The following is a 12930-nucleotide window of genomic DNA, read 5'->3' on the forward strand; positions in this document are numbered from 1 at the left end:
GATATTGGAGCTATCAGAGAAACCAACCATTAAGGTTGTTTGCTAGCTTATCTATAAACTATCATCTGAAACAAATATTCCTATCTTTCTAGGAACCTTTCCAAGGATAAAGCAGACTATAAAAGTACATGCAATGTTCACACATTAGTGCCAGGAACTTCAAGATTCCATCGTAAGTAGTTCGGGTCTGGGGGTTTTCCTTGCACCTTGTCAGGTTTGTGGCTTCTTACAGCACAGGAACATGAAGGGGAATGGCAGCTCATGTTCTCTAATCCTCATGCTAATTCTAAAGTATTAGAAGTATCTTATTAGAAGGGAAAAGATCAGCCTGGATTTAAGTTATGCTTTTATATATTTATGGCCCCCAATCTCTCATGGACCGAGCAAACGCAAAGCTGACTCGCACGGAGTGTGTCTGGCACACAGCAGCCAGGGATGCACCCTGCAGAAACAACAGGCACTGTTCACCTTGAGAAAATTCAGCACCAGGGGGCTGGGTGTGCTTTCTAAACGCGTGGGTTAGCAAATCCTAGCTGCTTCTTTTTCTACTGTTCCAGATGTTTGGAATTTGGATTCTGGCCCTGTTTCTGCTCAGCGCAGCAGAAGGTAAGCATGTGGGGTTAGTGCTTGTATTGCCTTTCTATGTTGCTGTATTTTCCACCTATTTTCTAGGTGTTATTCTACACCCTGGTGCCTTAAAACTTATTTATTGAGGTTAATGTGGTTCACTTTTCCATACAGGAATGATGAGATGGGAGTGTGAGTGTTGTCTTTTTTCTCCACTCTGGGAATTCTGCCCTAAGAGTGAGCAAGAAAAGCTGATGTTTCCTATCTCAGAACAAAGCTGCTGCTCTACTAAACATAGGAAATTATTTCTTGTACCCTTATTAATGATGGAAACGGGAAAAAAAGCCAGGGCAAGGGAAGGAGCCAGTCTAATGAGGGCATAGCTTTGTATTCAGCAGAAGACTGGTGTAGTATAAGACTTCCCATGTGCAGTCAGCTGTTCAGCACAGTCTCAATTTATTGCTGATTATCTGCAATATTTTGGCTTGGCATTAGGAGGAACTCATCAGCTGCCTCTGCCTTGGACAAAGCAACTGCTGGGGGAGGGTACCCAAAGATACCACAAAGGAACTCCTCTGAAGACTTTGTAGATGAGAGATAGGGTGGCTTCTCTCCTTGGGGTAAACTGCAGCCCTTAAAGAGCTAGGAAAGGTCAACTGCTGGTCTTGGCTTTCTGTAAACTGTGGGATTTTCTAGGATAAAAAAAGAGCTCCCCAGAGAAGGCATGCTATGAGCTCTGACTGCTCCATTTCTCTGCTCATTCATACTTTTTTTTTTCTTTTTTTTTTTTCTTTTTTTTTTGGTTCTCCATGCTACATGCAAAGAAGTTTGCTATGACAGGCTTGGGTGCTTCACAGATGATGCGCCGTGGTCTGGGACTGTAGAAAGGCCAATCTACAAATTACCCTGGAAACCAGAGAATGTAGACACTCGTTTCCTCCTGTACACCAAAGAGAACCCTGATGACTTTCAAGTAAGAACTGTTGTGGTTTAAACGTTGGTGTATCACATGCAAAACTAGTAATAAACAGATTCCAGCTGTGTTCCTGAAAAGTGTTAAAAATGACCAAACTCCCACTTTATTCAAAAGACCACCTCTTCCAGCTCCTTGGCAGGGTCTCTGCTGAGAACTACTGGGAACTGAGCATTTCGGGGGTAATTTTTTTCCACAGATAAAATGAAAGCATGCTGAAGTGTTGTCTGCCCTAAGATGGGTGTCAAAGCTTGCTTTGAATGGAGATACACATGAACCTTCATGTGAATTCTTGTAGAAGAGTTCAACATTGCAAAACTTTTAAACACCTGCACAGATAAGCACGGTTCAGGTCTTTGCAATTTTGAAAACTTATTTACAGAAAGCAGATATAAAGGTTTATTACCTTCTTATCTAGACTAATTTATTTTTGTATCTACATTAATGTAGGAGGTGTCTGCTGTTAATAAGGAAACAATCAAGGCCTCAAATTTTAATGCAAACAGGAAGACCAGATTTATTGTACATGGATTTACGGACGATGGAGAAGAAAACTGGTTGTCAGACATGTGCAAGGTAAGTACCACAGGGATGCCCTTAGTTTGCATTTATAAACACACTCATATAAATTGTTTGTTTCTTCTATTTCTAACCAATTTTTCTCATGGTATTTGTAGTGATAAGAAAGCAAAAAATAGTTTGCATTTTCAGATTGTTACCAAATTGAATATGTAGCTTTGCACCTTGAGGAAATCATGAGGTAAAATGCATTCAGCTTTTCTCTTTAGTGAAGTGAGTGACAAAAATATTTGACTCAGTAAGTGCCCTTTTTCCTGGTAAAAAGAGCACAGACCCTGGAGTAAGATATTGGCTGGGATCGGGGTGACTCCAGAAATAGCTGCAGACTCATAGCTCCTGCATTTCCCCAGCCAAGAGAAGGTTTCTAGATGTGGAAGGGCTATCAGGAAGGTTTGGGGTGCAGGAGGCTGAGCACCTGGGCTGGCCATTGCCAAAAGCTATAAAGACATAAAAATGTACATGCAAAGGGGACCTCAAGGGCAGAATTTCGAACAAAGCTTTCAATCTAGGACTTGCTATGAGCACTGAATGTAGTAAAGCACTCTGCTTTATTGATTTTTGTGCTAATTCCATAAATTGTTTCCTAACTCTGTCCCTGTGCAAAGTGCAATTCCAGCTTGTGGCTTTCTCGAGGCCTCCAAACATCATTTAAATTGCAGCTGGAGCTAATGAAAGCCCCTGGTCATGCAGCAGAGCAAAATACCAGTTGATGGCACTTTGAGGATAAGGTTTTTCAACCATTAACAGAAATACAATTTTTTAAAATAATGTGTTCCTATTTTACTTATGAGAACGCTATGAGCAACAACATCAAAATAAAATCAAGATATTTAACTTTTATTGCATCCCCATTGCCTGCTTGTTTTTGATGCTAGATCAAAAGAATAGAAAAATGATGGATGACTGTTGGATTTGTCAGTTAATAATTTGTTTCAAGTATCAGAAGCCAATTGATGTTTTTATAATTTTCTGTCTTACATTTTGCTCTTTAAAATAGAGGTTTGTTCCTGGAACTTCGCAATCAATGAGATAGCTCACAAATTTTTTTTCAGCTTGTGCCTTAAATCCATTTGATCAATTTTCCAGTATGTAGAGGCATGAGATAAATCTTAAATTCTTCATCTATTATAGAGCAGCCTGTGTTTTATCACAATACTCTAGTTTATATTTAGAAACAAATTGGTCTCATTGAATCTTTTCAATAAAGAGTAGAGCAAAGGGGATTGTGAATACATCAATCCTCCTATGTGTATCCGTTACTTGTTTTCCTTCCCATTAAGCAACAATCCTATCTGCATATTGCTTTTTACCCCTTCTAGTATGGTCACTGACACTTTTATTGCCTTTTTTGTCCTTTGTCAGTTGTTGCCATATACTTAAGCTGCTAAAACAAAATACTTTTAGCCAAACAGTCCAGCTCAATACAGAACAGTAAAGCTTCTGATTCTGTGGCAAAATCTCTACCTGCATATTTCCAAAAACAGCCATAAATCCGAAATGAACACCAACAGTTTGTACACCATCTTATAAAAACATTCTCTTTCTTACAAATCTGCATCAGAAAATCACTATTGATTTTTACTATCAAAAATATTCTAATTGAATTTGAGTTAAAGTAGTACTTTTAAATCACTGAAGTGAATAGGTGCATAAGTAGAGCTCTTATTTAGTGTTACATACCAAGTTTGATTGAAAATAAAAATGGAAAATTTCATTATTGATATTGTTTTCCTTTCTGTAAAAAATACTGCTCTGGGTATTTGAAATGATTACTACATTACATATCACCCTCTTTCAGCATTGTGTGATCACACCAACCCCTCTGAGCACACATCCATGCTACAGCTTTGGTTTTCAAGTCATTCTCATACGAGTTCACACAAGATTTAGTAGCTGAGCCACAATGACCAACACGAACTGATCCCACACTGCATTTACCATGGTTTTTACTTTTGTTTTACTGAACAGAGGATGCTTACTGTGGAAGATGTGAACTGCATCTGTGTGAGCTGGAAGAAAGGTGCAAGGTGTCAGTACACCCAGGCGGCGAACAACATCCGTGTGGTGGGCGCTGAAATCGCTTACTTTGTGAATGTCCTCGCGGTAAGACTCTGCTGTTTCTAAAGCTATACTCTAGTACTGATTTGAAAGAAATACAGCTCTGGAACTTTCACAAATGTGGATGTAACCAGCAGAAAGCATTGTCCTCTACTCCATGACCAGTTGTGCTGAAAATAAATAGCACAATTTTTTTTTTTTTTTAAAGGAGAATATTATGTGATAGCAGTGAGGCCTGCCAACTAAAGGAGAGGAAATTCTGCAAGAAATTCTCACAGTACAGCCAAAGAGTTACTCTGTAGATGTTAACAAATGCAGTGTAAAACCAAATATGCAGAAGTAATGGACATGGCAAACTTCTTTCTCATGGAGAGAGAACCAATGAGCTCTCAAAAAGACCAGAAAACCAGCTGGCAGCACTGGCTGGGGACAAGCAGGACCCACCAGCTGCCCCAGGGAAAGCTGTGGTGGACAGTGCCCAAACCCACAGGAGGTGGCTCCTTTTGCAGCCAGCTTCACATGGGAAGTGAAGCTTGGTTCTGAAGCCTTCTCTTAATCTAATTGCTTTCAACACAAATTTCCCATAAATAACTAAAACCAGAGAGTGTGCTGAGTCTAGCAGTGCTCTGACCCACCTCTCATTCTCCACATCTGCATTACAGCTACTGAATTCCTGCCCAAAAAGGCTGAAGGCATCTCTCATCTCATGGCCTCCTCCAGCTTTGTGTGTAACTAAAAGTGTAACTCCACCAGATGTAACTCCAGCCAGGAGTAACTAAAAGTTCCTGGCTGGCTTATTCTTGCAAACCAGAGAAGCATTCTGTAAACCTTAAAGGAAGGATACAGAACTTCTCAGGACTCTTGACAGAGCTGTCTGGAGTTATACCAACCTCCAAACCAGGGCAGCAGCTGAATAAGAAGGTTTGGAAAATCTATGTCCTGGACAGAAGTAACTGGCAAAGAGACGCTGAAATCCTAGAGGCGTTCCTGAGCCAGCAGGCAAATTAAAAGTAGCTTTCCAGCCCCTCTCAAATCTTCCCTGCTGCTGATGCAAAGGGGCATGCAAGCCACGTTTGTCCCTTGCTGTTTTGCCAGGATGACTACGGGTACTCCCCGGCGGACGTTCACATCATCGGGCACAGCCTGGGAGCGCACGCCGCTGGCGAGGCCGGCCGGAGGCGCCCGGGCATCGGCAGAATCACGGGTCAGTGCCTGCAGCCACCCTCCCACCAGAGCCACCCAAAACCCTGCTACCCACTCTGAATCATCCCACTACGACTGCGTCTCTGGGCTGCAGAATAGTCAGGGGCAATCGGAATGTCATGCTCCTTTCACACTGTACCCCAAGGAGCAGGGCTGTGCTAAGTGGAGGGGAAGAGTGTGATAATTGTTTTGCTTGCACGTGTTGCATAGCTAAGATTTTTTTTTAACATGTTCAGCACTTCCAGAGGTTAAAGCTCTGGGTCTAGGCTCCTTATTCATCATGTAGGCAATGCCAAGAGCATTGTGCATTAAGCAGAGTGGCCCTTCATGGATAAAACACAATTTTGGATATTATTAACAAAACCCTTTTCAATTGTTATTTTTCCTTAGGGATTTCAGGCTTGGTGAAGCTTGGACTAATAGTCTACAAAATTCAGTTTAAAAGCAAACCCAAAGTAAGCTGCCTAGGGACAAGAAGATACGCAAGTCCAGCTAAAACTGTGCAATTTGCAAGACTTTACAAGCACCTGAAATTGCTGCAGAAATTTGGGAAGCAAATTGATTCCATTTTCTGCTAGGTTCAAAAGCAAAGCTCATTGCTTCAAAACTAGATGTTTTTTCCCAAAATCTGACTGGAGCCCGATGTAGGCAGGCAGGTTTCAACACCTCCAAGCAGGGGGTGCTATCAGCACAAATTCCTCTGAGTACTCTGGAAACCACGCAGATGGATCAGTTACTTTGGATGCAGACACAGTAACCTCAGTCTGAGCAATGTTATTAAAGAGAAGTTCAATTAAAAAAAAAAAAAAAGTTAATTCCAAGTTAATTCAGTATTGCTGTAAGCATGTAAAGCAGTGAAATTTAACAGGCTTCCCACAGGTGCGGTGACTTCCTGGGAGAAAAGCTGTTTGGTAAGAGAGAGCAGACATCCTCATTTTATTAATGCCTACATTACTTAGATATAAGAACCATAGGCAATTGTATTTGTGACACTAATTATATACAATAAATTATATGTAAAATGATTCTACACCTATATTTCTTTATTTATACATAACACTGCTCCTTTCCTCTCAGGACTGGACCCTGCCCAACCTTACTTTCAAGGCACTCCAATTGAAGTCAGACTGGATAAATCTGATGCCGACTTTGTTGACGTTATCCACACAGACTCAGCTCCCACAATCCCCAATTTAGGTGAGTATGCAACTCTACTCTACTGATTATTTATTATTTACTGCACTGAATTATTTATGCCCTGTGGCACTTCAGTGTCCTGATTGCCCACCGAGGCTGTTGTGCTGGGGCAGAACAGAACAAATTCACCACTTCAGTCACCAGCAGCTCCTGTCCTAAAACACCGTGCACAGGCAAACTTGGAGCCAGCAGCTACAGCGATGAGACAACATTCATTTAAAACGTGCTTACTTCTGTTTCAATGCTCCAGGTTTTGGCATGCGCCCAGCCATAGGACATCTTGACTTTTATCCAAACGGAGGAGAGGAGATGCCCGGGTGTGACAAGAACCCTGTTTCACAGATCGTAGATCTCGATGGCATCTGGGAAGGTGTGTTTTTTGCATCACAAATTCAGGGGAAGCCCTCAAAGTGTAGCCACTTATCTTGCCCTAATTCAGGTGTTTCACATTAGATTTTGTGTATCCACCAGCTGCAGACTGCAGTGAAGCAGTTAAAACGCTCAAAACCCACCACTTTTCCAGAGCTTATTAAAAAATAAACAAGACAAAGGGTTTGCCTCTGGAAAATGTGTTTCCTCTAAAGGCTGTAATATCAGAAACAAAAGTTGTTGGAGCTGTGCCAAACATTTTGAAGGGTCTTTTAACAACACATTGCATTTTGTGTCTAACTGCCCAGCAGCAGCACTGGTGGAATCGGGCAAGATGTTCACAGCTACTCCTGGGAGTGTGTCTTAGGCTGAAATTCTTCGGAGATAGAGCAATTAATTCGATTCCTTGTTAAGTTACAGATTACAATCAGAGTTGCATTGAAGTGATCTCATTGTGCCTATTTTTAGGCAGCTAAAAAAAGATTGGCACGTAGCTGCTCAAATACACTGTTCTTTGTTGCTTAACGTGGTTCTAATGAAATCTCTAAGTATCTGAGGATTCCTATGCATATTTCTAAAATTAAATTGCACATAAGATTAAACAAAAAATAAATAAAAAACCTCGAAGATTTCCGCTGCGGAGATTTTTCGGTACATTATCTGAGCTCTTTCTTACACTACAGCAAACAACTTAAACTCTGGGAATCCATTATCCGATTTGTGATCGCTAGCCTTTTACTCCAGGTTTTATTCAATGCAGCTGGAGGCATTACTTTTCCATTTTCCCCCTTTTTTTTTTTTTTTTTTTTTTTTTTTTTTTTGGATAGAGTAAACTTGTTATCAATAATGGGGAATTAAAGCACAAAGAAATAACTGCGCAGTATATGGTCTTCTTTTTAACCTGAAGTCAGGAAAATACAGGCAACACAAAGGAAAATAATATATTCATTATTTTAATTTTAAGAGTCTCCCTTTCTTAAGTACCCCCAAATAATAATAATTTTGTTTTAAAGCCCTCAGCTGGAGCAAATCAGCACTGCCCTAGGAAGTTCACTGTTAAATACTTTTCATTTGGTTTTCTTTGTCATGGTAATGAAACTGTTGCCTACAAAAGACCTGCTTCAGGCAGCTCTGGTTTCTATTGTTAAACTCGGTCAGATTGCTTGAATAAGTGTTTTTTGGGGGGCAGGGGCTGGGCTGAGCTGCACAGTCGGTCTCCACAAAGCATTTCAAGTTTGCATTTTACACCTGTTGAGCCAGTGACATTCCTTAGGGAATCATTCCTTAGGGTGAGCGCATCAGAAGCAGGTAAGGCTCCAACCCCACGTTTGATTCTCCAAGAATTGAGATGAGGCTTTTGAGGAGCAGTGATGCATTTCGTGACATGGGTTTCCTTCCTTGAGTGGGAAGAGAAAAGGAGAACCAACCTGGGGGCATCTTTTCACAGGAACCCGGGACTTCGTGGCTTGCAATCACTTGCGGAGTTACAAGTATTACTCGGACAGCATCATCTACCCTGACGGATTTTTAGGCTATACTTGTCCTTCATATGATCTTTTCCAAAAAGTAAGTATTTCTCAGAGCTTCGGGATGGACCCTATGGAAAACATTATTTAAAATAAATCCTTTGACTATTTTTTTTTTCTTTTCCTTGTCTGGCTGGATAATGTTATTAATAGATATATTTGTTTTCCCTAGGGAAGCTGTTTCCCATGCCCAGAAGAGGGATGCCCAAATATGGGTCACTATGCAGACAAATTCAAGGATAAGGTTAAAAGTGATTTCACAAAACTTTACCTGAATACTGCAGAGGCCAAGGATTTTCCTCGTGAGTTTTGAATGCTTCCATTGCTACATATTCCCTGTAAAAATTTTATTTTCCTGTTTGACAGTTAACTTTAGCAGATGAACAGATCTCATCACAGTCCAAAGTCTCTTCTGTTCTTCATGCTTTTTCCTGTTTTCCCCACCACTAATGCCAGTTTGGGGCCCTACAGGACAAGAAAGTTGCTGACAAACTCTGGAGTCCAGTGGAGGTTACTGAGGAGGGAGGAGACACAATGCACAGAAAGGGAATTTCTCATTAAATAGTATGAAAATTACATCACAATGGCAGTGTTTAAATGCAGGAAGAGGGGCCCGGGGAAGCTGGGAAATCTCCATCATTGGAGATGCCAAAAAGTCCATTTGACAAAGGCCAAGAACAAGCTGATCACAGCTGGTTTCAGAACTGATGGACAAGATGCGCTCCTTTACAACCTCAGTTCTCCTAAACGCCAGCTCTCACAACACACTGCTTAGTTTGCCCTTGTAAGCACAAATCAGAATTTTCTTGAGTTCCTTTTCCCAATTGCACTCTAAAAGGAAGTTCCCACCCACAAAAATTATTTTTCTGGAGTTTCAGAATTCTTCCGTGCTGCTTAGATTCTGTATCTGTATTTATCCCTAAACCCCTTTTATTTCAGCTTCACTCTGTATGAAAACCTTCATGGTTAAAATGCTGAGATCTGTATTGTGTTTACTACAATATGGATTTGTTTTCTCTTTTTTCTCTCTCAGAAAGTAGCACAAATATCTTCCATTTCTCCTGTTGATCTCATTAGGACATAACAACAGATTTGACTCACTGTTTTATATTTTCTGCTCTCAACTATACTGTTTTCTAGACATGAAAACAAAATAAAACAAAAACCCTAGAATTTGATATTTTGGGGAATGTTTCTCCCTGGGTACAGTCTAAGTAATTCTATTTCTTCTGTGTAGTTTGGAGGTACAAAGTATCCGTGACCCTCTCTGGAAAGAGCAAAGTAACAGGACATGTAAATGTTGCCCTGTATGGCAGTGGTGGGAACACAAAGCAGTACCAGATCACCAAGTAAGTTAAAAATTCATTAGAAAATAAACTTTTCTTCTAGAACCCTTAATTTGCACTTGTAATTAGTCATTCTGTTTTAATTGATCTTATGAAGAGAGAAACAAAAAAGCAGCATTTCAGGCCCACCTGCCTTTGCTGCCTCTGAAAAAGTGATTTGGGATGAATGACATCAGAAATCTGGCAGTAATGTTGCTGCCATGTAATAGCACAAATGATGTCTCTCTGCTGAATTTCTACCCTCTTGCCACCACGGCAGAGCCTTTGACAAGACTGGTAATTAACTGTAAATGTTGCCATGCCTCACACCCATAAAATGCTGTTTTTCACAGGGGTACCCTCAAACCAGACAACACTTACACGGCCTACATTGATGCAGACGTTAATGTAGGAGAAGTCACCAAGGTGAAGTTTCTTTGGAACAACAACTTGGTAAACCCAACTTTTCCTACACTGGGAGCTGCTACTATCACTGTAGAAGCTGGGCAAAATGGAAAAGGGTGAGTATATCCATTGTGAAAATCTTGGAAGTTACTGGAGAAGATAGGTGACAAAATAAGTGGAGTGGAAGCTTTTTCACAAGAAAAGTTATTTAAGGCATTAAAAGGAAAAGATTCTCAAGGAAACCTTTTCCTTCCTTCTTTTCAAGAAACTGTTCATCCATAGTTCTATTCACTATTACTTCAACCCTTTGCCTTAAATAGCCTCAAAGAAAAACAGAAAATCTTTCCAGGCTTTAGAAGAGCAAACTTTCTGTAAAAAAAAATGTCTTTTCTCTGATGAGAAAAATTAACACTTGGATTGACAGCATCATTCTTCCCAAACTCCTATTACCCACAAAACCAGATTATTGGTGGGTCTGATTGACTGTCAGCTGGAACCAGCCAAGTCTTCCACTGGTATTGATGACCCCTAAGGTCATGACTGACTAAAGAGGATGGTGACAATAAACTCACCTTTCCAATGAGGAACACTTGGAGCCTGCACTGAAAGGTACATATAAAGCTGAGGGAAAGAGGCTAAAATTTATTTCTATAGACTTTGTGAAGTATGGCTTGGATGTTCAGATTATAGAATCATGGTTTACTGATCTAGTTTTACTAATTTTCCTAGAATTTTAAACATTAATTCCTTCATTTTCTTGGTCAGTTATTTTATTTTATCCACATCATGAGTTGGTATCTAGAAGAGGAGGTACAGTTTAAATTTTATTTATTTTATTTTCAAATGCACAGTTAAAAGACAACATGGGAGGTGGAAACAGTTTAAAGCAAAGTGAAATTATTACAGCCAAGCAGCACATCAACTCACCTTAAGCAGAGGTCCTAAGTCTGGTTGTAGTTCCCAGTCACAAAAGCACATTGCTGACAAAGTGTATTTCTGTAAATAGGAACTCGCCTTTCTACTGACTTGTAGCCTTTGCACAAATAGTTGTGGCCATCTCTATAGAGATGGTAGCAGAAAATCTGGGGGAAAACCCCAAATCTGTAGCATTAAAGTAAGGTGGGCAATGAAGCAGAATGAATAGACTCTATCAATGCTTTCCCCAGCAGTAACATTTCAAACTTAGAAGCTCAAAGTTTGTTCTGTTGAGTTGCCTGAAATGACAGATCAGGTTGTGTCAACATCAAAGTAAATCCACTTGTATAATTTCAACAGCTGCTGGCAGCTCAAGGTGCTCTCATTTCCTTTATCCTCAGGTACCGTTTCTGTGGTTCTGAGACCGTGAGGGAGGATGTCCTGCAGACTCTGACTGCTTGCTAAAAGCACATTTGGATCCCCAAATCCTTGCTACCAATAAAAGCTACTCATACATAAAACACTGGAATCTGCAGCTTTAATACTGGTGGCGTGTGTTGTTTGGGGTGGGGTTTTGCTGGTTTGGGAGGCAGAGGTTAAATCTGGGATACATCTCTATAGACAGAATTTTTAGAGTGGCTTTAAGAGTGAATGTGCCAAAACCCGTTGAGGAATTCCCCTGCTTTCAGCCTGTTTCAAAATTATTTCAAGCAAGAGCAAAGGGGGCAGGTAACAGAAACAAATTAATTTCTGTCCCCATGTAATCCTGCCTCGTGTCCCCAAGCATTCTGCTGGACAAGGGGGCTGTGTCTCCTCTGCTGCCAGAGGAATCTCATCCTCACTGATCAAACCTCACAGAACTGCTGGGGATCTGCTGCTACACACACCTACTGCTCCTGGGGACCTCCTCTCAGTTTCTCCTGAGGTTCCCCAGACTGGGGCACTCTGCTCTTTCTGTCTCTCTGGGTGAGCTTTCCTCACCCAAAACACCCTGTCCTGGAGGACATCAGCCCCCCAGAAAGGCTTTAGATTCTGTGTACTGATGGAGGTGGAAGCTAATTTATTTTGTGTTGGAGCACTACTTTTCCGGTATAGAAAAAAAAACAGTGGTTTTTTTTTTTTTGGGTTAGATTTTTTTTTGTTGTTGTATTTTGGTTTTTTGTTAATTGAGTGCATTCTGCCAGCTCTCACAGGGTGATGGGAAGGCTACAGGGGATGTAAATAACAGACAAAGAAACATCAGCACTGAAGACTAGCAACCTATGGGCATGCTCTGGGCTGAAGTAAGTTCTTTATACAAAAGCCAAAGTGCTCCTTGCTATAACATAACTGAAGAGAATATCCTCCAGCAATTTCAGTTTTAGTCAGAGACATGCAGGCTTGCTTTTATGTTTAAAAACCTTCTAAATTGCACTTCTGCTTCTTGCCCAGATTAAAAGGTACTACTTGACTTAGATTAGATGTATGGAAGAAGTTCTGTATTCCAGGAGTGTTAAAGCTGGCCCAGATTGCCCTGAGAGGTGTTAGGCTCCCCATCTCTGGAAATATTCAACACCAGGCTCGTGGAATTTCCTCAATTCCTGGAGCATCCCCCCTGTCACATTCCTTCTCTCCCCGTGCAGCTCCTCAGGCAGCAGCAAGTGCAGCAAGCACACAGCAGAGTTCTCTCCGTGTGCTTTCCTCCCAGCCTATGCTGTCCAGAAGGACACTTAGAAGCTGACATTTATTTTGTCTCCAGCTTTTCCTAAATGTGGTCAGTCTTACAGTGGTAGAATAATAGAGTCAGACCTAACAAATACAAGGATTTGAGTTA

The 12930-nt window shown here is 40.9% G+C and overlaps 1 protein-coding gene across 2 annotated transcripts; it reads left to right on the forward strand.

Moving 5' to 3' along the window:
- Positions 1 to 557: 557 nt before the first annotated feature.
- Positions 558 to 11582, forward strand: LOC121341766 (pancreatic triacylglycerol lipase-like). Of its 2 annotated transcripts, none has more exons than XM_041415576.1 (12): positions 558 to 612; positions 1392 to 1540; positions 1991 to 2116; positions 4088 to 4222; positions 5273 to 5381; positions 6458 to 6577; positions 6828 to 6947; positions 8394 to 8512; positions 8645 to 8774; positions 9710 to 9821; positions 10151 to 10318; positions 11519 to 11582. In XM_041415576.1, exons 1-12 carry the CDS (start codon positions 558 to 560, stop codon positions 11580 to 11582), a joined length of 1407 nt encoding a protein of 468 aa, XP_041271510.1. The 2 variants fall into 2 exon arrangements, with proteins under 2 accessions (XP_041271510.1, XP_041271509.1); XM_041415575.1 differs by having other exon boundaries at positions 558 to 606; positions 1386 to 1540.
- Positions 11583 to 12930: the final 1348 nt, after the last annotated feature.

Source organism: Onychostruthus taczanowskii, unplaced genomic scaffold (genome assembly GCF_017590055.1).
Source record: "Onychostruthus taczanowskii isolate IOZ18803 unplaced genomic scaffold, ASM1759005v1 scaffold5, whole genome shotgun sequence".
NCBI lineage: Eukaryota > Metazoa > Chordata > Aves > Passeriformes > Passeridae > Onychostruthus > Onychostruthus taczanowskii.

What these genes read in the sequence shown, in the direction of transcription:
- LOC121341766 (XM_041415576.1), top strand. Translation starts at nt 558, where the DNA reads ATGTTTGGAATTTGGATTCTGGCCCTGTTTCTGCTCAGCGCAGCAGAA. An exon ending in AGAGGCCAAGGATTTTCCTC is followed by an intron (nt 8,775 to 9,709) that starts GTGAGTTTTGAA and finishes TCTTCTGTGTAG; the next exon opens with TTTGGAGGTACAAAGTATCC. An exon ending in GCTGGGCAAAATGGAAAAGG is followed by an intron (nt 10,319 to 11,518) that starts GTGAGTATATCC and finishes CTTTATCCTCAG; the next exon opens with GTACCGTTTCTGTGGTTCTG.